Here is a 24,604-nt window from a genome sequence, read left to right on the forward strand (position 1 = left end):
TGCCAGTAAATCCTTTGCTGCACATAGATCAATCTCTCCACATACAGGGAATCAAAATCGCCTTGTTGCGGATTTCTGGATGACTTTCAGAGTGTGGTGTGATGCAATCAGACAGGATGCTCTTGGTATTGCTTTTTGTGCAAGTCGTGGGCCACAGGGTATTGTGTCTAATTTGGCAACTTGAGCCTTAAGTCTTAAATGAAGAAGACAAGCAGATAAATCCTGGCAGCTTTTCTTCCAAAGAACAATTAGCGACATCATAACGCCTGGTTAATGTAGTAGTTAACTGCTGACTATTACAGTCCTTTTTGGAGGATTAAAACAATGTATCAATAAATCAGCATATAAATTCATAGCTTTTCTGAAATTTGATATTTTTGGTGAATGTTTTGCCCTCTGACTGATGTCAATGATTGATCTGGACAAGCATAGTGCTGGGCTGTGTGCTAGGGTACTAAATCTTTCTTTTCCCTCCTCCTTCTCTTTTTTAATCTTGCATTTTTTTCTAAGTCCATAATAGAAGTAACCATTACTGAACTTCTTACTGAAGTTTTACTAAGTTTGTTGGAATCTTGTGTTACTAAGTCTAAAATTCAGAATAAATATGTTTATTCTTTCACCTTTAAGTTTGTTTAGAGCACAAAGAGGGTACAGAGAATAGTTTTGCTGAATGTGTTATTTGCCTTACAGGTGTCAGTATAGCCTTTAAGTGCAATAAATTCTTTAAGAATACATGAGAATTAACTTAGTGTTATTTCATGGTAAGCTTTGGGCCAAAGTGCAGGCAATGTTTTTCTGTCAAGGTTACCAGGACAGAGACAGCTGTATGAAGTGCTTGGATATTTTATGATTGTGTTTCCAAGAAGGGAATCTGAAATGAAGAATTATTAGATAAAGTTGGACTGCCCAACTTTATTTTATTTTTTACTCTGAGGGAAATGTGAATTGTAACTCTCAGATGTCATGAGCTGTGGCATATCCAGGTACAAGCCACAGCATAATAGGTCTTCAGAGCCATGAGATGAATGGTGGTCATTACTACTGTAACAGAACACGCTCCTGTGAAAAGAGATGACCAGTTTGGGGGACTTTTTCAGGAAATCCTTAGAAGCATTCACCTGGCCTAGTGGAGAGAGAAGCCTGCCTTGAAACCAGGCTAGATATTTGTACTAAGGGGAAAAAACAACCCAAAGGTCAAGTCAATGCAAGACAAGGAATCTAGGTCCCAGGAAGGAAAGCTCTGAAATAGCCATGAAATAGACAGATCAAGCCTGGTGAATTTGGTTGACAGAAAGCCCAGGCAGGGATGGCAGTGTTGCCTCACCACTGCTTTTAAGGTAAGCCTCTACATCCCAGACCACTACTTTGGAATGTGACTTATTTGTGCCCATTAATTCCAGCTACTGATGTTAAATTGTCACTACTACAAGATGAGCTGTAGCATATTCTAGCATGTCCTGTCTCTCTTGACAACACATCATTGTCATCTCCTGTTCCTCGGTGGCTTTGGTGTTCCAGGACCTGTGAGCCTGAATGTATGGCCAATCCACCCAGCTCTGCAGCTGTCATGGTTTCAGAATTGGAGAACTGGGGGCACGTACAGAGTAATCTGTGGATTGTAGATCTTTTTTTTTTTTTTTTTTTTTTTTTCCTAGAAGATATTCAGTTTCCATTCTCTGCAGTTGTGCCTGCTTTCCCGATCAGACATCATTTAACCATACTGACAGTATAATTCCTGGGAGAAGTATCAGATACTCCTGTGTCACCCTTCAGCATGGTGGCCTCAGATACATGGGCACTACTGGTCTCCTCTGGAATCCCTCAAATAAATAGAGCAGCAATTTACCAAGCCCCATCTGAAGTTGCACAAGCGCAACTGAGCTCAAAGTCCCCCCTCTCCCCCCCCCCCCTTTTTTTAGAAGCAAGCAGAACAAGCTGAGTCATCCTGCCCATCATTCCTTCAATTAAATAATCTCTCTCTGTCCCCTATCTTCTTCTATCCTCAAACTAGTTCCAGCTGCTTTTAGGATCCTTTCATCAGTGTACCTAAGCTGCACAGGCTGATTGGGTGCCTGTCAAACCCTCTGATGATGCTGGGAAATCCATTATGCTCTGCTATTGAATTTTATTCTGGTCATCTGTGTGCAGAAGCTTGCTTTTCCAGGTAATTGGCTGAATTGAGCAGTGAAGCTTGTTTCACTACAGGCATGAGAAGTGCAAATAATGAAGTACCTGTTGTGTGATATATTTTCATGATGCTGATAGCCTTTAAAACATTTTCCAGTTCCAGCCTTTCCTATGGCGTTGTAAGTCTACCTGACAAAGTTATTGGCAGTCTTGAGCTCTTTAGATGCTACTGCCACAAAAGATGCATCTGTTTTTCCATTAATGTCTGAAGTGGTCTTTGTGTGTAACAGCACTCTGGGCTGTTGGGCTGCTCATTAGTACTGTGTTGGCCACAGCACTGTAACTAAAGCTGAACAGTAAGCAGAGAAACATCTTATTAATTCAAGGAAATATATTGTCATAGAAACAATAGAAAATAATTTAACTTTATCAATCAGACTCAGACAACAAATATCTATTTTTGAATCTAAATAATTCTTTAGATCCCAAGATAGTTGCAGAGTTATAGATTTATTTTTTTTTCCCTCAACAATATTGGTATATGCTAGGCTGAGTTTATTTTTTTATTGGTGTTTTACTAGAATATTCAATGTTTCCAGCTTTCACCAGGAATGCTTCACAGAGCTTTTCCCAGGATACATAATTGTTATTTTCATTGGACAGGAGACAAGTCTGATAACCTGCTACATCGTATAAGCATGTTCCAGTTCATTGAATGGTTGATATAAAATTTTTAGTTCCTGTTTAAAGTCTATAAAGCTGCTGCATATTTATAATGCTTTCTCTATAATCCCCAAGCCATCTCTTTCTTTAAATTTAAAGGAATTCAGATGTAGTATCTCATCTCCTTGTTGTAAGAGGTGGATGACTCACTCAGAAAAGAATGTGTATTCAGAATCTGCTCATCTTGTTAGTTTCGATATGGTGGTATGGACCTTGTAGAGACATAGGGAATACTGAAAAAAATAATTTACCATCAAAAGCCTGCCTGCTCCACAGGCTTTATTGCCTGTAGGCACTTTAATAAATGATGTGTTAATTGAAATGAAAGCTTTTAAATGTTTTCTGAGGGCAAGGGCAATGATAATAAAGAATTAATTTTCACATCTAGCTACTTTCAGTTATTTGGTCAATGCAAGCAAAGCCAGCGATTTGCCTTTCTCTGTGACCAGCTCTGTTCCTATGGTAGAACTTGCTCTATGCCAGAAGTGTTCCCTCTTGTTAGTGATGGTTATGGAAACTAAATTTCCACAGTAAGATAGTATATTGTTTTCTATGCTCCACAAATAGAAAAAAATCTAGGCAAAAGGTTTCAAATGGGTACAATTATTGACTGTTGACAAGTGATGTGGGTGTACTTTGGAGTTGTGTTGAGTTTTCTTTATCGTTTCAGGTAAAATCAGTGCTAAATATTCATATACTAGCACCAACGTAATCAAAGCTAATCAGAAATCAACATTATTTACTTGTGCATGTTTGTAGTTCAACTTCTATTGGTGTTTGGGAGAATGGAATAAAATATTTCCTATTTAAGCTTTAAAGAAGACAAGCAATTTCAGAAAGGATGTTAGTTGTTACTGGTAGGCTGCTTGAACACAGAAAATGCAAGACCAACTTAAAAGCTCTAATGAAAAGGGGAATTATCTTTTTTTCTTCCAGCTTTATACATATTCATGCCTGCTTTGAGAGTTCCCTTACACAGCTGAGCACGGAAATTGCAATTAGTGAAAGTTACTCTACCTTCATGTTAAAATTTGTGAGAGAGAAAACAGACCAGAGCAGCTCACCTATTCTTGGGCACCAAAGACAAATTGTTGTGAAGGAAAACATTTCCTTGACTTGTTTTGATGATTGGCTTTTCTATAGTTAGCATCTGAATTTTAATGGACTTGGACACCATGTTTTTATCTGAAGTGTTTCAACCTAGAAACTGTTTTGTCTTATGGGGACTTAAATCCTGGAATGTATGCAGGGAACAGAAATAAAATGTGTACAAAACGATGAAAATGTTTTCAGATTTGAAATAAATATGAAGTAGGTACTGGCTGGAATTCAGTGTATTTCCATTTTAAACATGGAAAGCATTTAAAGCAACATGGGGTTAGATTCCCACGTAGTACTATATTTCAGACCAAGCTCAGTGGCAGTGGAACTAGGGGTAGCAAAATCTCTTTGGATTCTGCATGGCAAGTGTTAGCTTCTCTTCACAGGACCATCTAGTATGCGACAAAGAAAGAATTCTTCAGTTCAACCTAGCAGATTTGCCTCTCAGGAGGAGAATTATACTAGGCACTTGAGATACTTTGCATAAAGTCCCTGTGTGCCTGAAGGCCCTGCCACTCATGTGCTCTTGCTGCCAAGCAGCATGCAGTCATCCGTTGTTTCATTCACGCATTCAGAGGAGCACAGACACATCTTAGAAAACTGCATGGGAATCGGCCTTTGCTGATGAGGTAAAATAACAGCTGTTCCAAGATACTAAATAACAGAAGAAAGATCAAGTTTTCAGGTGAAATTTTCTGGACCTCTGTAACTACGCTGCATTACTATCTATATAAGCTATGTGAAGTGACTTGATTTAAGCTGGAAATGGTGAGCAGACTTCTAGTAGCTATCTTTCACCTATGTCAAAATGACAGGAATGAATCAATGTGCTAAATATTTGCTTCCCATATTGATCTCTGAAAAAAATGTAAGTGCCTCAGTCTGTTGAGGCTTTTTTCAGGAAACTACAGCTGGATGATGGCTGTTCTCTTTAGGAAAATAAAACTGAATGGGGTTATTTATTCTCACAGAAGCCTGGGGAAGTTTTGCATATATCATGTGAGGTAATATAATGTACTAAGCCATTTCTCCTGCTTTAAGAATGTTAGATGTTGTGTTCCCTCATCTGTGCCTGCCTTGCACATTCCCTATTTACAGCTGAGCAGAAGTTTTTCTTTCACTTCCCACTCATCTTGACTGGACATGCTGAGCAGGAAGGACAGAGCCTGAGTGGTGAGCAAGCTCAGCTTTCCATGGGCTCTGATGCCTTCTGCGAGGAGCCCACCTCAGCCCCTCCCCAGGGCTGCGAAGGAGGTGGCCGAGCTGAGCCCCTGTGAGGGGAACTCACCATCCCTGCTGCCCACCTGCTGCACGAGGCCTCCTGTCGCTCCCCGTGCCCCCCTGCCTACCCCTGCGTATCAGTTTTCCCCACACGCTGCGAGGACCTAGCCCCTGGAACCGATCGCTGCCAGAGATGAAGATTGGGAAACCAGTTCTGAATTTCTGTCATTACTCCAGCAGAGTTATCTGGGACCGAAACAGCTGCACTGCACAGGCCTTGCAGCTGTGCAGGGTGATGTTGTTCTCCTCCCCTGACAGGTATAGGAGGGGCTGCGCAGTTTGTGTGTGGGAGGGTGTAGAGGCACCATTTTTTATTTTATTTTATTTTTTAATAAATAAGCAGCACGCTGCTGTTGCTTGCAGCAGACTGCAACGAGGGGCAAGCCAAGTCCCGACTCAGCCCCTGAGGGAGCTGGGCAGGCACAAGGGAAGGCCGAGGCGGCCACCAGGGGGGGCTCGGGGCCGGTCCCTCGCTGGGCTCGGGGCGGGCACGGAGCCGGCGTGCCCCAGGCCCCTCCCCGGGAAGGAGACCCCCGCCCCCCCCCCCCCTCCCGGCACGGCTCCCGCAGCCCCCGGGCCCCGCGGGTCAGCAGGGAGCGGGCCGGGAGCTGCGGTAGAGCCGAGCCCCAGCCGCATCCCTTCCGGCCTGAGAGTGGCTCGCTGCAGAAATTCGCTATAGCAACAGGAAGCCTCGTTGGCAGCGGTTTTTAATTACGGTCTGAAACTAATCAAGGAAAGGAGAAGCTTTTGAACGCAGGAAGCTAAAGAGCTAATCATCCGTTTGAGTGCCTCTTTCCAGGGGGAATGTACAAGCACTCCAGCGCTGCCGAGCTCCCAGCACGCCAGCCATCTGCCAAATGGCTGTAATGCGCAGGCCTTAGGGGAAGGGGAGATTCAGGGAAACCCGAGGGGTTTTCCACTGGGTGTACAGGAAACCTCAAGAGACTAAGTGGAAAGTAAGTACCTAAAACAGGGTGGCTACTTTCTGTCACTGCTGCCTGATGCTAGCTGCTGTACTTGCCGTACCAGGACAATGTGTGTGAACCACCACTGGAAGTAATAACATTCCCACTAAAAATCTCCAATTCCTTAATTTTTGTCCATTTTTAGAAGCTAATCATGTGTTGTTATTGAAAGCAGAGGTGTGCACGTTGGGAAGCAGCTCACTCTGCAGAAAGTACATGGTACATAAGGTGTGACACGTATAGGACCATATTGCCTGGTCTGAAGCAGTTCCAGTGTGCGCCCCACAGCTCTGCTTCTTGGAGGAGCCATGCCCCTGTCTTCTCCTGCCATGCCACCAAAAAGTCCCATTAGCTGGGGAAAGGGCCAGCCCCCCTCCAAGCCTCTCAGTTTGGTCCGAGATGATTTGAACCACACTCACAACACAAGCCCACTGAAGTAAACTGCAGAAGCACTAACAATTAAAACATTATTAGGATGTTTTGGGGTGTCCTCAACTCTCCTACAAAGCATGGCAGATTTTTTTCCCTCATTTAAACCCCTAGAGGACTACTATAAAAGTGAAGTTTAATTGTAAAACAAGCAGGAGAGACAAGGCACAGCCCCAGAATGTGTGTGTTCCTATCTAGACCTTTCAGCAGGTTCAAAATGTTCCCTGCCCCTGAAACCCACTAGATTTGCTTCCTCTGAGCATATCCAGTCTATTCCAAGCACTGAGTAAACATGAACTTCAGCTCTTCAGGGAGAAAAGGAAAGACAAAATTGTCTACTGTCAGTGTGTTACAGGCATACAGCTTCAACTGAGTATTCGGCTAACCTCTCTGGCAGGTCGCTTTGGTTTTGCTGTTAAGGTTTCTATTAACAGCTTGCAGCAAAATTACAGAGTTTGCAGGACCGTTTGTGCCCTGCTGCACCACAGAGCTGTGCTGGGAAAGTTCATGGATCCCACCCGTTCTGTGCAGTGTCTGTTAAGGGTCACGCATGCCTGCGCTTTGGAGATATTCCATTTCAAGGTGACCTGCCAGAGCATTCCTTTGCCTCGTCTTTCTCCTCTTTTCGCGTGCATGCCCATTTCTGCTGCTGCTCAGCATCAGTGATAGGACACTGGGTCGGGGCTTGGTCGTCTCATGTTCGTTGTAGATAACAAGGAGGGGGGTGCACATATCCAGATGCAGAAAAGAGACCAAGTTCTTTTCAAATGATCTTGCAAAACTGCAATCCACGCTTCCTACTGCTCTCACGCTGGACACCCGCCAGGATCTCGAGAAGAAAAGGAGCAGTGAGACAATCCCGCCTTTGTCCCGGGTTTGTTAGTTAATACCTCGGGACGCCGGCGGTAGGGCAAGGACGAGGGGCCCCGCGCTGTGGGGCTGGCTCCGGAGCCGGGCTTGGCCACCCCTGGGAGCGCGGAGCAGGGACGGGACGGGACTGGGACTGGGACTGAGGCTGGAGCTGGGGCTGGGGCTGCCGCCCCCTCTCCCTCCTTCCCTCCCTCCGCCGGTGGCGCGGTGGGAGGCGCCCAGCGCCGCTAGAAAAGGGCCGGCGGCCGGTGCGGGGAAGCGGCAGCGGCAGGAGCGGGCTGCGGGGCGCGGCTTCCCTCGGCAAGGTACGTGCAGAGCTCTGCCCTGCTCTCAGACGGGGCTCGCTGCCGTGGGTTCTCTCGAGTGGCTTCGTTTCGCCCTCTCGGCGCCATCCGCTTGCTGCAGCGCTGCGCCGGTGCCGGTCCTGCCGCTCGCGGTATCCCCGCCGCCCCCTTTGCTGTTGTGCATCCGAAGAAGGTGTTCACGTACTTTCGTGTTTCTGTGTCTGCAGGTGGATTTGTGCTTTCGGCTCTTCCCTCCGAGGACGCCCAGGCTGGCTACAGCGATGTGGTTCTTGGAAAAGATCAGAGCATCCCATGAAAGCAGAAGCCTCCCTTGCCCTGTCTTCCTGGGACTGCCTCCTGGCCACAATGTGCTAGAAAAAGGCCGCCTGGGGGCTGCTGCTTTTCCCAACGTGCTCACCCCGGACAGAATCCCGGAATTCTGCATCCCCCCCAGGCTGGCCACCTCTGTTCCTGCAAAGGGCCCTGGCTCCCACCAACACCACGGTTCGGAGGACACAGATCTTAATGCCTCTGACTGCAGCTCCAGCTCTTCTTTGCCTCATCTCATCCAGGTGGAAAGTGCTGAAGAGATCCCAACCTTGGAGGAAGAAAGCACCAACTCAGACCCACAGTCCCAGGCGGCACTCTCCCTGCCTCACTTCCCCAGAGCACCCACTTCCTACGGCTTCTGTACGTTGCTGGAGAGTCCCCACACCAGGAGAAAGGAGTCGATCTTCCATGGTGACACATGCGGTGCTCTGCCCAGCCTGATGCTGCCTCGGTCCAGAGCTAACACTTTCAGTGGCAAAGGGAATATGTCTAATCCTATTGCAATCAGCTTTGCTTCTGTAAGGCTGCCTCCTAAGCACCTCTCCCTGCAGAGGCAAAGTGCCTGCGACAGCGATACTGCCTCCTCCAGCGACTCCTCTCCTTTCAGCTCCCCACTTCTCAGCAGATCGCCTCCCAGACCCTGCTCCTTGGTCAAGACACGAAGCCAAGAGGGATTGCTCTGCCGAGCATTGAAAGCCAAGAACAAATCCAGCATGGCCAGGAACAACTCTCTGTCTACAGAGGAGAGCAGCTCCACTGATAACAGCCCCAGTGCCATCAGGCGGGCCTCAGAGGGGCTGCTTGCCGCGCGGAGCTTTAGCATGTCCTGTTCTCCCATCTTTCCCCTGGACCTTACCCACAGCCGGGAGAGACTGGTGGGAGAGAGCACAGTGGTAATGGACAAGGGAGGCATGCTGAGGCTGTTAGCTGAGTACTGCTCAGAAAACGAAAGGCTGCGGATCCGCCTGATCAGTGCAGAAGGTTTATACGATGACTCTGTAGACCCCAAAAACATAAACTGTTGCATCACCTTCTCCCTGGTACCAGGGAAAACACAGAAGCAGAGAAGCACTGTTATAAAGAGAAGCAGGAATCCCATCTTCAATGAGGACTTCTTTTTTGATGGTGTTACAGAGGAAGAGCTTCACAGCCTCTCTGTGAGGATGAAAGCAACAAACAAAGGGTGCAGTATGAAACGGGATTACACCTTAGGAGAACGGGAATTGTCTTTAATGAGCATGTTGTCCTTGTAATACTTCAAATGGTTATTTTGTATTCTGAAAGTTTTGTACTGAATAAAGTTTTGGTTCTTTTTGTTAAAGAGTACTTCAAAGCACTGTGGTGTTCAGTATTGCTCTCATGCTGTTGTGCCTTATTTTACTTAACACTTCAAGCTCTGTAAGGCATTTGGTGCTAAATTCAAAGGTGGCTGTGGAACAAATCTGCTTGTGAAGGTGGAGGAGGGGAGAGAAGTGCTAGTTTGCCTTTAGGATAAAACATCAAGCAGTTACCAAGTCGAAGCTGTTTGGTATATGGCTTTGAGGGGGTGGGAGGGTTGTTTTTCACTCCCTCTGGTCCCTAAGCACGTGGCATGTGCACACAGTAGGTGCTGAACTCTCACAGCTCCTAGGTATTACATTAGTTAAATAGACCGTTTAAACAGCACTCATTTACAGAAAGGAAGGTTTAATGTGCCCTGTGTTTGGGGAGGGAGAGAAAGGTTTGCTTAGGAAACAGCCATTCTCCTAGGAAGTGGGAGGATGATTTGTATTCCCAAAGCAGGCATTAGCAGTTTTCCGTGTTTTGAGGATAACAACATCAGCTTCTGCTGAGCACGAGCTAAAAGTCACTGCTTGCAGGCTCGGCTCTTTCTCTCACAGACCTGTACTGTCAACACTAAGCAGTCAGGTGGCTCCTGCCTTGCGTCACTATGGAGAGGGTGATCGCTGTAGCACCATTAATATCTTCATTTACCTTTCTTTCCCGTGGTTGATTTTGCAGCTGCCAGGATGAAGTTGCCAGGTAATTATGTTTTGGTCAGGAACGTACCCTGGAGCTATGACCCTCAGTAATTCAGCTATTGCATCCTTTCTTCAACTGAGGCAGATAGGATATCAGTGCCGAATGGGTAAAAGATAGCTTTGGATCTTCAAGCTGAATTCCTGGTTCAGCTAATGACTTGTTATGTACCTTGTTCAAGGCACTACGGTAAAGTTAGGATAATCTTTCTCCATATTGTACCAGCAAATGGTGAGTGGCTGAAGTGCTTGTTTCAATGTCATGAGAATCACAAAGGTACAGAGCTTCTGCATGCTTGAAGGCTCCCTCCCCCCCCCTTTTTTTTTTGGCTCTGGTGAACTGGGAGCACGGTGGAACAAATAAACTTGTAGAAACTGCAGCTGTGCAAGTGTAAGGAGACAGAAGCTCAATCTTGGAAATCCAGGCCTGTTGCTGCCTCACTTGATTAAGCTGCAGGCTTCATTATATGAAAGGTAGATAAGCCTTAATGGGGGATTAATGGGGGAGCAGTCCACACAGGCCTGGGGCACAGAAAAGGAAGGGTTGTTGTTTTTTCGGAGTTGATTGTGAGGCTGTAGAAATAGGGCATTGCTTCTGCCAAAATCAACAGCTTTAAGGCTCTTTCAAAAGGATTTCTGGTAGATCCTCCCCCTGCCCTATTCTGGCAGGAGTATAACTGCCTGCAAACCATGAGCCTATTCATGGGAGGTTGTGGTATTGCTTGGCCACCTAAACATTTCATTCTCTTTCAGGCTTTACCACCCCAGGAAGGATTTTCTTCCTTGGTACTGCAGAAAAAGCCCAAAGGATGTTAACTGTGATGTGATGATGAGTGGTCAGAAATACTCATTGTTAGTCCTTGATCCATCTCATGTGAGATGTTTAAAACAGAATCCTCGTACAAAGCACAACTTGCACAGGGGAATGGCTGAGTATATTCCCAGAAGCTGATTAAAACCAAATGTAGTAATAATTCCTTTGTGCTAAAGGAGAGAATTAAATGTACTAATACATGTTTGTGCAGCAGGAGGTGATGCACTGTCGCCTGTATCCCTGAATCTGGGCAAACTGACTATAAGAAAAAATACAAAAGTAGTGGGGAGATGTGAAATTAAAAAGTGTGACTTCAAGGAAGAATTAAGAGTGCTGCAAATGAAATGAAGCCTTTTTAAATGGTCATTGCATGACAAACTGACTTACAAAGGGGACATTTCTTCCTACTTCTCCCATATTGTATGGAGTTCCCCATAGGAAGTCAAATGCTTCTGCTTCAGGCTGATCACTCATCCACCATCACAATTTTAGTCCTTGAGACTTAAAGTTTCTTTGCAGGTATACCCACATGGAGAAAGAGGCTGAGATATACAGAGGAGAACAGTTCAGAGGTTCATGCACAGTCACGCTACAGCATGTATCTACCTGCCCTGCGACAGGGATGCAGAATGACCGATCAGCTGAGCTGAAAAGGGGCCTCTGGAGACTGAATCCCTTGACTGCTGCTGTGAGCAGCATCCTCTTTATTGCTGCCCATCAGCCCAATACATGCAATTATGAGATCTCTCCTGAATCTTCTCTTCCCCAGGTGAATGGGCATAGCGTATTTTCTGGCATCAAAGACAAGTGGTTGTAAAGTCTCATCCATCATCTTGCAGGGAAGGAGTTAAGTCCTTGGAGAAAGCCCTCTCTTAGGAAAATAAATTTCCAGTTCATCTAGTCAGGTATTTGGAGAGGAAAATTCTTTGTCTCTGGTCAGCTGAAAGAGAATTGAGCTGTTTCTAATGCTTTTTAAAAATGACTAATTTCTGAGAAAGTCTCCTTACAGAGTTTTGATGACAGACCTGCCTGCTAGGGGATGACTTGCTCCTTTAGCTGACAGCAGCAGCAGTCTTACAGACCTAATTCAATGGCAGAGTTTAAGCTTGGGAGGGACAGCTGGACTTTGCCTGTGTTTCTCTGGTAAATAATGTAACTTCAGTTTTTCTTTGATAATTTTCTTCTCTCATATGAGAACTTTGAACTAAAAGTACTTATTCAGCTTCATTAGTCAGACTCAGGACTGAGTATGAGTATAATGCTGGAAGGGAAGGAGTTTTGTTCCCTTTCTCCCCTTTCTCTCCTCCCCAGGGTTTATTTGATCTTTTTACATTTTGGGGTATTCGATAACTTCTGAGCTTTGGAGTGTTGCCTATCAGGGCACTGTTTTTGTTAGCAATGCAAAGCCATAATACAACTTGAACAGTTTGATTTGCCTTAATATCAAATATTGTAGGACTTATTTTCTTATGCTCTTAGAGGTCAACTGAACTGTAAATGGTGAACTATACAACGCTGCCTATGCTGCAGCTGCTTTCCAATAGCGTCTGTTGTCTTGGGGCTATTACGTAAAACACCTGCATAAGCAAACAAGAAGGCAACCGGATACTTCAACCTGGAAAAGACTCATGATGCTTCAGTGCTGATATGAGAGTCAACAGCAGAAAGAAAATCCACCTCCTGGCACTAGAAAACAACTCCTCAGAGTGAAGAAATACCCCGTTCAGATGTTTTTTAACTTTAAAATACCACATATAAAATGTGTTACCCTAAGTGTCTCTCTCAAGCAGAACTCCTGTTGTGGGTGGTCTGGTCAGTGGTGTTCAGTGGTGCTGGATGGCCAGAAGATCACCTGGTAACATTGTGTTTTAAAAGAATTACAAATATTTGAGAAAAGAAGTTCTTTCTGCCAAGGTCCTGGACTCCTGTTTTGCTAAGCAAATATTATCTGTTTCTGCTGCACGGGAAGTACTTATTGTGCTGGCCTTTTCAAATAGAGTTATTTTAGGCATGCCTCTTCAAATGGTTGGGGACAAATGTTACCGCAAAGAAAGTCTTATGTTTTCCTTTATTTTGATGCCATTTTTCTGATTATAAATCCAAGGTCCAGAAACAAATCTGTGCAGATTCCACTCTGTGGTGCAACATACTGAAGTACAGTAGGGTAAAACAGTCCCTATAACCATGCTGCTTTTCACGTAAAGTCCAGGAATAACACCGAGTGAAGCAAATATCTATGACCTCAAAAGCCTAAGAGGACAGATGTGTAGATCAGGGATTAGGTGGCTCAGTGACTGCAGTATCACATTCCATGTATTGCACCACTTGTTCTAAGCTGCTCCTGTTTTTCAGACCGGCTCTGGAAAGGCACTGCTGGAAATGGCACCCCCGCTGTCTCCAAGCCCTTCACAGAGGAAGCTCTTTCAGGAGGCAGCCCCTCAGCTTTTCCAGTCCACTGCAGTGGCTGTGATGAAAGACTGAAAATATGGTGGGGTCTCACGGGAAGAAATTCTTCTGATTTCACCTAACTATTAATTGCTGCAAGTAACTTTAATTTTCCTCAGAAAACTGAGGAAAAAAGAACAGCTTAACAAATGTACAAATCTTTGCAAAACCTGTCCTCATGTTGCCAGGCTGTTTCCCCCAGGCTAGGGTAGCTGTCCCAGAGGTATCTATGTAAATAGGATTGCTCTCCTCAGGACTGCTTGGCACCTCGTGCCACAGGCCGCATGCTCGCTGGGCTGTCCCAGTGCTCTCCAGCACCTACCACCTGCTTCAGAGTTGCCCACTTGTCCTGCATCTAGGTCAGAGGTCCTCCAGCTTGCTTCGGGGGCCAAATTGTTGGGCACAATATTTGGACAAGGTAGGAAAGGTAATGAGTCACATCTATTGATGGCTTTTTGTAGCAGGATGTTTGATTAAAACAAACAGCAGCCTTGCGCTCACAAAATGAATGGCATAATTAAATGCTATCTGTCTTCCATCATTATGTGTTCTGAACACACGCACACATGCACACACAAACACACAAACCCACAAGATTCTGTCTGCATTTTAAAATAAGATGGCATTTCAGTACAGACTTACTGCTGATTGTCAATGAAATGTACTCTAGAAATATTAACATTATTAACAGTGTGTTAGAAAAAAGATCTTTTTTTTTTTTCCTTTTTAAATCCTTCTGGAAAATCCTTTATCACAGGGGAGGTAAAAGGAAGTTGAATGTTGCAGAAGTGTCTGTGAACTGATGTACTGTGCAGAAAAGGGACTGACAGAAAACCCAGGTGGCAGGAGGGGATAGAGCTGCAGATTCCTGAAGCCAGACCTCAGCCTGGTCTGTGCACAGAAGCACACTGCCTGCGGACAGGGGCTGCTTTGGGTTTGTGTATTGGTCCTTCGTGTCTGCATCCACTGGGATTGCTATGGAAGTCATGCTTTATGCTGCCAGTTTCTTCGCATTTAGGGAATCCTTATCAGAGGAAAAGATCTTCCAGAACTTCTGTGCTCCTGTGAGGAGCAGAAATGGCTACAGCTCACATTGCTGGTGGTATTTGGCAACTGGAAATTGAACACAGTCCCAAAGATGAAAAGAATGGTCTATCAAACGAATGAAAAGAAATGACAGATTTTATTTTCGTTGATACCACCACAAGTGACCAAACAGCTATGTCTTCTGATATTTTTTTAATTCCCTCTGCTATTCCTTTTCTATTTCTGGCCATAAATGTTGTCATGCTACAAAATTAGCTATCCTGAGTGGTACAGTGAGAACCTGACCTTGCCAAGCATTGCATGTACTGGACAGAAAACAGTGAACAAGATTTTCCAGCTCATTTCCTTTCTGTTAAAGCTAAATGATTTCTCTACTTGCATTTCTCAGCCTCTTCAGGGCAAAATCAGGAAGCATTTGAAAGAACACAAGGTAAATGAGAAGGCTGTGGCTTTTTCTCACTGCAAGTAACAGAAGAGTAGCACTTTTTTTTTTTTTTTTTTTTTTTTTTTGAAGTAAGAGGGCCAGCCAAAGTTCTGTGTCTTCACTACAATGCTTAGCTGAGGAGCCACGTAGAGGGAAGCAGGTCACAGCCTGTTTAAACTGTTGCTGTGAAGTCCAGGAGGTCCCACAAGTATAGTTTTCCAATGTTTGCACAACCCTAAGTGTTGCTGTGTGTTGCTTGTGGCTGTCTCACCAGGTTCCTCAGCTGCCTGTAAGGATGAGCCCTTCCTTGCCTTGACATAATAGATGAGAAACACACTGAGAAGAGCACTTGGGTAAGAGGCTCATATTAAAAGTGCTCATTTTCTCACATGCAGAGCTGAAGAATGAGAAGGGGTAGCTCAGAGTGGTGCTGCTCAAATTCCCATCATTATTTCTGTCATCCCCTTATCAAAATGCACAGTTCCATAAACTGAAACCATTTAACTTCAATCTTTGCTCTGTTTTTGGTCAAACCTTCCTGTCCTAACCATTAGCAATTTCCAGCAAGCAATAAACCTCAATTTATCATCCCAGTAAAAACAATAACAGACGTTATCTTGAAATGCCAGAGGCAGCCTAAGTTTGTCCGAGGTTTCTCTGATTTCACCATATTATTTATGTAACTGTGGTTCTAGATGATACCCTGGTTGAGTGCACTTTAGCTTGAGCCATTCTAGCAGCCCCTTGCCCATAGCAGAGCTGTGCCTGCCAGATTTGCTTTCTGCTGGCATCCCAGTCATCTAATTTTGGGAAAGGAGTTGGGCAGTAGGCACAGCTGGCTTTTGCTGTGCTGGATGCTAGAGCTACAGCTAAGCTGGAGACCCCAGCACTGCTCCCACACCTACTTGATGTGACAAAACTTTGCTGTTAAAAAAGGGCTCCACATAACCTGTTGCCCAGCCTGTAGGGACTGCTGAGCTGTGCTGAAGCTGAGGCTGAAGCCCAGGTGGGCAAATCACCTGTTAGAGCTTGCTGAATGCAAATGGCTCTTGCTGAGTGTTGGCAGAAGCATTCTCAGTCATGATGAAAGAGCAGCTGTGGTCAATGCTGAATCTCACAGCCTTAATTATTTTGCCTAAAGTGTTGGAGCTGATCCAAGACAGTAATTCGGTTAGACAGTTTTGGAGCAGTTAGTTGGGGTTGGTAGTGGTGGTGGCATTGGCTGCAGGAAGAGCCACGCCTCCACAGATGATCTTTAACAGAAAAGTCTGAAATTGTTGTTGGGGTTTTTCAGAGATGTTATCTAAGCTTGGTTAGCCCAGCTTTGTACTCGATATTCATTGCCTCACATCGTGGAACAGCTAAAACAGACTTTGAGTTCATCCCTTGCAGACAGCAGGGCAGAAGCGTGCCTGAAGCACAAACCAGGAAGGAGTGTGGTGATGTGCCCTCTGCTCAGTGGGCTGTAGCCTCACATCCACAGTTGTTAATACTTGCTTGTTGTCAGTCTCTTGGCTTATTGCTGGGCACAAGGAGAGCTACTTTTGTGTGGGTAGCTGAGCAGTGCAAGGTAGCCTCATTTGATGCCACAAAAGAGTTGCACCTGGAATTTGTGCCCCTTGTGTGTTCTCAGGGGAAGGGGCTGTTAGAAGTGAAGGTGACCTTCAGCAGGGAGCGTCACTTCCTAAGAGGCTCACATGGTGTCACAGGGAAGATCCAGGACACAAATCTTGCCAAACATAACAACTTACTAACCTTGTTTGAGCTAAGTATAACCTATAGCTGCAAGGTGCATTTATGTGGCTCTGATATGTACTGCAGTTTTGCCAGTGGCTGCCTTTGTCCTGTGTGTGTAGGTGATCTGCTAGGTGATGAAATTTCCTAACCTTACATGAAGTGTGTAACTGACTTTTTGATATCAAGCTTCTTCAGTGGTACAGGTTTGTCTGTCTAAGATTTGAGACACTGTTACAAAACTCTATTAAGGTTATGAGAAGCTACATGCAGTGGAATTACTAGGAAAGAGATGCATACACTTTGGAGTATGAATCATGCTTCCTAATTACCAAGTTCCCGGGTAAACACCTCTATAGTCTCCTTTCCCTCAGAGATAATCAGTCTTTTTTCACCTGGGAGAGAGTGGTGGAGCAATAGTTGATCCTGTTGTCAACCAAGACAACAAAGTCCTTGGCACAGCCAGGGGGAAGTATTGTTTTTCTGTCACGTGTAGTCTGTTGGTGATGGTAAGTGGCTGGGTTGGGAGTGGAGGTGTTGTCCTGTGGGGTGCTGTAAAGAAGAATATCTAAGTAGGTGCAAAACTGGCTCCAGAAATGTTTCCTCAGATAGGGCGATTATCCCAGTGCCCTGACAGAGAATGTGATGTAGCTGAAAAATCATGTTACATCCTTAAACTTCTGATTTCTGTTCAGAAAAGTTCCTAAACTATTCTGCAGATCTGTCACTTATTCACCCAGCTGCCTTTATATCAGGATGCTGGAGTATGTGCCTCATCCATAGGAACCTGAAACAAAACCATTAATGTGAAAAAGCTCGTAAAATTGAGAGTTATTCCTAATCCACCGGGAGCACCAGACATTATCCAAGTCTGTGTAAGACTTGAGTACAAATCTAATTCAATAGTGAGTTTCCTAAGACTTGTCCTAAATATTTCTACTGGGAAGGATTGGGCACTTTTAGTAAATGTAGGCCAGGAGGATTATGTGAGTCTGGAATTTTTCTGTATTGTCCTACAAATACACGTGGCTTCATTCAGAGGTCTGCTTTAAAGATACTTTGCTAGCAATGAATGAGTTAAGTTTCTCTCAGGAATGGGACTGGATGGAAGTTACTGGACAATAGATATGTTCCAGCTGGCAGGAATGATCTGCCATGCCACCAAGTTACGATATGGGTACAGAAGATGAGGCTTTAATGTCGAACAGCCCATGGGAGCAGAGCACTTGACAACTGCATGAATGCAAAGGAAAACAAAGGGATACTTGCTTTGTGGGACCTTTTTAAAGGTTGAAATTCAGTATACCATGAGGGAAATTACTGTAGGAGAAACTGATAAGGTGTAAAACCAAAATGTGAAACTAGGATTATCAGTATGGAACTAATCTGCTTCACTTATTTGTATTTCCACTCAGTGTTCTTGTAGCAAATAAATATTATTTGAAGTCTGGGTAATGTTTAGAATTCACTTTCTCCTGATAACAACTTATTAATAGGTAAACTCTCATTTCTAATGAAGATCAGTCCTTGCTATGGCATTGACTTTTTGCCAGCTTCAGAATCACAAAATAGTTGAGGCTGGCAGGGACCTAAAGACCTAATCTAACCCCTTGCTCAGGGTCAGCTACAACAGGTTGCTCAGGACCATATTCAGTTGCATCTCCAAAGCATGGAGAGTCCACAACCTTTCTAGGCAACCTATCCCAGTGTTTGACCACTTTCAGAGTAAAAAAAAAAAAAAAAATCTGTGGTTTTCTTTCTTCTGTTTCTTTTTATTCCTTTTGTGTTTTCTTATGTTCAGACGGAACTTCCTGTACTTCAGTTTGTGCCCACTTCTTTCTGTCCTTTTACTGCATAGCACTGAGAAGAGTCTGGCTTTGTCTTCTTTGCCCACTCCAATCACACTTCCATCATTACTTTTAGTCACTTTCACCTTTCAAAGGCAGAAGGTGTGACTTTCCTGGATGTGTTTTGCTTGTATGTTTGCTAATGCCAGAAATCTAATGTAAGATGTCTCATCCATCTTGACTTTGTCAAAGGAATACAGATATTTTTGGCCTGATCCTGCTTACATTATGTGTGAAGGGCATCTCAGGAAAACGTCTCAAATGCTGAGTTAGAAAACTACTTGTAATACCCAAAAGAGATGTAATGTCCTCAGTGTAAAATTTAAGTCTTAAAATCCAAAAAGCAGAAAGCTTTGCACATTTACTTGTGAGAAATATTACAGTATAAAAGCCTCCCCTTTCATTATTCCACTGTAAACTTCATGCTTACAACTGAAATACAAAAGCAGTAAAATATGTCCCATCATAAGACTCCAGGACAGCTAATAGTCTTGTTTCTTATTAAAAACAGGCATTTTCCAACAATGGGGAACTGCTAAACCTACAGAGAAAGATACAAAAATGAAGCACAGTAGAGAGATTAATCAGACTGATGTACTAAACACTAAAAATTGTTGCTGATGTTTGTTTGCATTCTGTACGGAAAAGTCAACAAAGACCTTGAGCTATTTGGACTGATTGTGGTTTGCAAAGAATCAAAATATTTTAAGTTGTGTGTTTCTAGTGATGAGCTGTATTTGATAATAAAAGTAAATATGTCACCAAGAAGTTCTAAGACCTTAGTGCACCTGTAGTGCTGATATGGGGCAGCATGGGATAAAAGTTTCTCCATGCTGTGAATTTCTGATGGGTGTAAATATACACATATCTGAACAGTTTAAAATATCTACATTTTAAGACCGACTTTACTGTTTTAACATTTTATCTCTGCAGTCTAAAATTGAGGCCGGTGGTTTATGCCTACAGACCTTATTCCAACACAGGTGGTTCCTGTAGTTCTTGGTATATTTGCTGTGTTGAAGAGCTCATACGCATGAGCTATGCATAGATTTAATTTTAAGAAATGCACCTGAATAATATCCCTAGGTCCTGTTTTAGCTCTGGACTATAGATGCAAAAATACAGAGAACACTTTGCAAGAAATATGTAAATTGTAACCTATTTCAGTAACAGTTTCCTAAGAAATATAATTAAACTTCTGTTGTTTGACCAAAATAAATGGAATAGAAGAAAGGACCCTTTCAGTGAATGCACTGGCTGGGCCAGAGGCAGTGCTTCCTGGCATACTAACAGCAGAAGAAGCCCTCTCTATACAGCCAGCCCAGATCTCTCCTGGGGACACTGAGCAGCCACAAATTGCGATTGCTACTGCCCTTCAGGCTGTAGCAGAAGCTGCTATTGAAGGATTAGCAGGCAAGCTTAAAAGCAATGGATACCAAATTAAATTATTTATAATAAACAGAAAACTCTGTAGACAAACCAGTAGATATTTCAAGTGTAAATTCTGTAATGGCATAACTGTGTTTCAGTGCACTCTTATCTAATGTATTATGAGCTCATACCTTGCTCTTTTGTCAGCTGTCGCTGTTGCGAAGGTCAGACCCTCTGAGTCTTTATCTCAGATTTTTAGCACATCACTTCCCTATTTTTGCTGACTCTTCTCTCCTGGAAATGTTTTATTTTCTCCCACCTCTCTCCATTGCTCACAGTAAACTTCTCTCTGGTGCGTCCTCTTTGCCATAAATCTTTTTCGGATAAGGACAGAACTGAAAGCCTGTGTTTCTTTATCTGTCTCCATGTGTCCATCTCCCTACTCTCTCCTAAACTGTTTGGCCTCTTTGCAAGTGCTTTATTTGCCTTTGGCAGTATTGTTTTTGCTCCAGAACTATGCAGTTCCAGACAACGTATTTTTACCCACGGATTACTAGAACTGGGTCACCTCCAATTGTGCTATGAAACATATCATGCCTTGCAGGTGATGCAGCACAGCACTGACATCACAAATCTGATTGTTTCCAGTCAGCAGTTCCAACACAAAGACAGGACTGGTAATATCAGAGTATCTTGAGTAAAACTAAGTGTGAGGTTTGATGCCAAGCATGCAGACTGTTGATTTACATTAAACCTAAAGCTATAATACAAGGGCAATATTGGTATATAGTAATATAGACCTGGTACTTTTTCTTTTGTTGGAAACTTCACACGTTGTACATGGGAGATAGGCTTAAAAGTATAAAAATTATTCTCTTTACTAATGGTCAGACTGACTTGCATAGAAAATGAAATACTTCACTGTGCAGACTGCTTCAAGCTATTTAACACAATATCTCTGGTTTTACAAATCCCTGATAAAATAAAATGACTGACTGATGCAGAAGAGATGATTGCTCCCTGTGCCAATACCTCCCTCCCTGAGAAGGCTACAGCACACGGTGTTTGTTTCTGTTGGTTGGTCTGGGTTTTTGTATTTCTATTTTCTTTTTTTTTTTTTTTTCTTTCTTCCTCCCGAGAGACTTGCTCTACAGCTACAGCAGGTAGTATACTACTGTCATAGGCACATTTCTACTTTGCCTATGCCTTCGGCTCTGTTACCTCCTTACAGACCAAGTACTTGAACATTCATCTTGGATGTTACAGCTTATTTTGTGTTTTAGTTGTAAAGACAGAAGAGATAGACTTTCCTGATAGAACCTTTGACCCTCAGCTCCTCTGAGACTAGCATCTCCCCTACTTCAAGTACATTGAAGAAAGTAATTTGACAAGGCAGAAGACTTTCCTTTCTGATAAATTACCAGTGCACAGCATGGGATTCAGCCATGGCTCATTTCTCGCTGTTCATTGTGCTTAAATTAACAAGATCTTTTACTGCACCAACTGCAGGACTAAGGCCTCAAAGGATGAAAAGACTTGCAGTATGTGATAAAAGCACACCTCTGTTAAAGTGAAAAATACAAAAAACAAAACAAAAAAAAAAACATGCCTCATCTCCACTTAGAAACCACTATTATCTAAATTGAATAGAATGGCTTTCAAAGTTAAGATATAGAAATGCTGACAAATACAGAGAATGGGACAAGACTTTTTTTTTTTAAGTGACCAGACCTGAGTTTTCTTTAAAGAGTTGAGGGTGAAAAAAGCCCTTTAGAATTTTACTGTGCCTACCTGTTTTAACTTCTCTTTATTATTTTCTTTATTCCCAACAGAGAAGAAACAGTTTTCCTTGTAATCACAGTACCATTTATGATCCTGCTTCTTGAATTTTACTTGCTGTAAGATTTTGAGAAGCTACTTGGAAAAAGGCTTCTCTTGATTTTTAGAGTTCTTTGGTAGCTAGAGACTATTAACTAGGTCAATATGTTTTGAATTCTATTAGACAACTTCTGTAATTAGGTTCTTGTCTAACGGATACAAAAACAGGAAAGTTCTCCCCATCCCCAGCTCCCTGCTCCCCCAGCACTTTCCTGAATTCAGTTTCAATAACCCAGAGTGACAGCAGTTTAAAAGGGAAGACAGGAGTTGTTAGATGCATTTTGAGGAGTGACTCAGAGCCCTCAGTGCAAACTAATTTACTGCATAAACATGCATTACTATTATGTGTGATACAGTGAAGTCTGAAGAGAAACTTCAGCCCAGGATACCTCTGAAGGGAAACTTCAGTTTACCATGCTCTCTAGTATATCAGGCCTACAGCTGCCATTTGAGTACCATTCTTTTTATTATAAAAGAAGCAAAACTGAGTTAGTGGTAGTAGTGGTAATGACCATCTTCCCTTGTGTGACAGGAGACAAAGTTCACCATCTCCTCTTTAATTTCCATCAGTCCCTCTTCCTCTGATACCATACAGCCTTTTACATCTGCCTCAGTGTGCCTCTTCTCCTTTCCCATTTCATTAAGTGAGGGTTATCTGAAGAGGCTGGACATTTCAGTTGTGGGCTGTATGCAGGAAAACAGTAATCTGAAGTTGTTCTGTGCCATCTTTGTAAGTGTATGTAGACTTAAGTGGATAAATTGGGCTGAGTAACCTGAATATTACGCTATTTTCACCTATCACGTTGTATAGTCCATGAGACAAACAGAAAGCAGCATGGGTTTCTATAGGTCTCCCAAGAAAACTTAGCTACGAAAATACAATAAAATAAAAGAAGCAGCAACAGAAATCTAGGCCTATTGAATGGAGGATTGGGCCTTGAAACAAAACATGTAATATCTCAGAGTATATTATTCTCTTGGAAACAATTTTTTAAAAGACCTAAATGGAAGATTGTTTTCTAGGTGATACATCATAAGGAAATCTGGGGATCAGCCCCAGTTGGATTAATTTTTAATGACAGGAGCATTTTGGGCTATGTAAAACTACTGGATTGTCACGTAAGTGCCCCATGTTGCCCTGGTAACTGATGTTGAAGATGTGTGTAACAATCATTTGCTTTGTAAAGAGCTGGCAACGCACTGCAAAATGACTTGTTGGCAATGCTCTTATACACTGAGTAGTGGTAGGTGCTAGGAGATTTCTGATAGCTACATAAATATGGTTCAACCCATACAGGTCCATGCTACCAAAATTTCTGTAAACCACAAAAGACGAGAGAGGTAAGAAGATGCAAACGGAGAGAAAAACACAGGACATCATGCAAAAAGACACCTGCAGGTTGCTTGCACACCAAGTCGACTTCAAACTCACAGAAATATAAGCATTAACAAAATCCCCTACATAGGGGATCCCTCAGGTATATGAAGCACAAAACATTTAACAAGGAAACCATTGATATTAGAGTACATCTTAAAACATAATTGTTATCCCCTTCATTGAATGAAATATTACATCCCATTGGAACAAGCAGTCTGTGCAATAGCAAGTTTAAGGAAATAAAATTAGGCCTCTTTATATCTCCCATGAATTTAAAAGAGTTCTAGGAAAAAAAAAAAAAAAAGAAAGAAAAAAAGCAGGGCCATAGTACTGACAGGCTAACTTCGCATGGAGAAAAGCTGATGGAGTTGCTGGTTCACTATGTGCCTTTACTAAATGTTTCTTTCGCCACCCACTTTCTGAGCCTCCCCTCCAAACTGCCACCCACAATTATTTTGCATATCTGTGACTGATAAACGTAGCAGAACCCTACTCTGTACATGTGAGTGGGAAGCATGCATCCAGGCTCTGCATCCCTGCTCAGTGTGCATGGAATAGGTTGATTCATCACTTATGATGCCGCTGAAGAAGTCCAGGCACCAGTGCATTATCATGATTAATTTAACAAAGCTAACTTAGAAATGACACCAGAAGCAATACCTAATGGCATGTTGTTTCACTCTTAAAAGTAACATCTAATATATACTTACAAGGAAGAACACGGGGATGAAAGTGTGTTTTTCTGACTGATGAAATGTGAGGCTGAATACATGTATTTCTGACTTTTCCTACATTAGCATGTAATTGCTCAGGTGTTGTGTCAACTGCTCAAGGCAGCTTCAGTCTTCAAAGCAGAGGCAAACAGATTCCTCCACGCAAGATCAGTGATTGAACATCAGTGTAATGCTTATGAAGGTAGCTTATTCATAGGCCCACAGCAGTTCCAGACATTACCTAGCCAGGCTGTCAGCTACACCAGGCTTATTTGGGATGTTTTAGAGTTAACTGCTGCATCAGACATGGGCAGTAGTGTCCCTCCTCCATGTGCACCCTGGTGAAATGCATTGAAGAACATTTTGCAAACATACCTCTATGTGCCTCTCAGCCAGGGAACTCCCTGACACTTCTTGGTGCAGTTTGACTGAGGTTCTCGAGGGAAGTCTGACGGTTAGGTTCAGCAGCCCCGCAGTTAACACATTTCCCAGGCTGCATCAAAACTATTGTACCATCAGACCTGCCACGTAAACAAATGAACTTGTTATAAAAATGCTTTTAACCTGTAATTTAATGTTTTTTTTGGGGAAAGTGCCAAATCTGCGTTTCACATAAACAGATATATGAGTCATTACAGCAAGTGTGTTTATTGTACATGGCAGTTCTTTCCAAAACACACATGTTTAAACAGATGGCTTATGTTGACTATTAATGCAGTTCCTGCAATTAAGTTCAGTCTGAACAAAGTAGACAGAGACTGACATTCTATTGACATCAAAGCCAGTGTATTACATCTTCCCCTTATGAATGTTCAAATTCAGATC

The 24,604-nt window shown here is 43.2% G+C and overlaps 1 protein-coding gene and 1 long non-coding RNA gene across 4 annotated transcripts in view; one reads left to right on the forward strand and one right to left on the reverse strand.

The window, feature by feature from the left end:
• Nucleotides 1-7,387: 7,387 nt before the first annotated feature.
• Nucleotides 7,388-9,436, forward strand: LOC137863056 (C2 calcium-dependent domain-containing protein 4C-like). 2 transcript variants are annotated; one of them, XM_068695897.1, is made up of 2 exons: nucleotides 7,388-7,500; nucleotides 8,008-9,436. In XM_068695897.1, exon 2 carries the CDS (start codon nucleotides 8,062-8,064, stop codon nucleotides 9,361-9,363), a length of 1,302 nt encoding a protein of 433 aa, XP_068551998.1. In that variant the 5' UTR covers nucleotides 7,388-7,500; nucleotides 8,008-8,061; the 3' UTR covers nucleotides 9,364-9,436. The 2 variants fall into 2 exon arrangements, with proteins under 2 accessions (XP_068551998.1, XP_068551997.1); XM_068695896.1 differs by lacking the exon at nucleotides 7,388-7,500 and adding an exon at nucleotides 7,683-7,801.
• A 4,671-nt stretch (nucleotides 9,437-14,107) lies between these two features.
• LOC137862793 (uncharacterized) overlaps nucleotides 14,108-24,604 on the reverse strand; it is a 30,574-nt gene continuing 20,077 nt past the window's right edge. For both annotated transcript variants that reach the window (XR_011100530.1, XR_011100528.1), the window contains one exon: nucleotides 14,108-24,300. This is a non-coding gene — a long non-coding RNA (uncharacterized lncRNA). The remainder of the gene's footprint in view (nucleotides 24,301-24,604) is intronic.

The sequence above is a fragment of the Anas acuta genome, chromosome 12 (genome assembly GCF_963932015.1).
Source record: "Anas acuta chromosome 12, bAnaAcu1.1, whole genome shotgun sequence".
NCBI lineage: Eukaryota > Metazoa > Chordata > Aves > Anseriformes > Anatidae > Anas > Anas acuta.

Excerpts from the sequence above, each read along its gene's own strand:
- LOC137863056 (XM_068695897.1), top strand. The coding sequence starts at position 8,062 with ATGTGGTTCTTGGAAAAGATCAGAGCATCCCATGAAAGCAGAAGCCTC.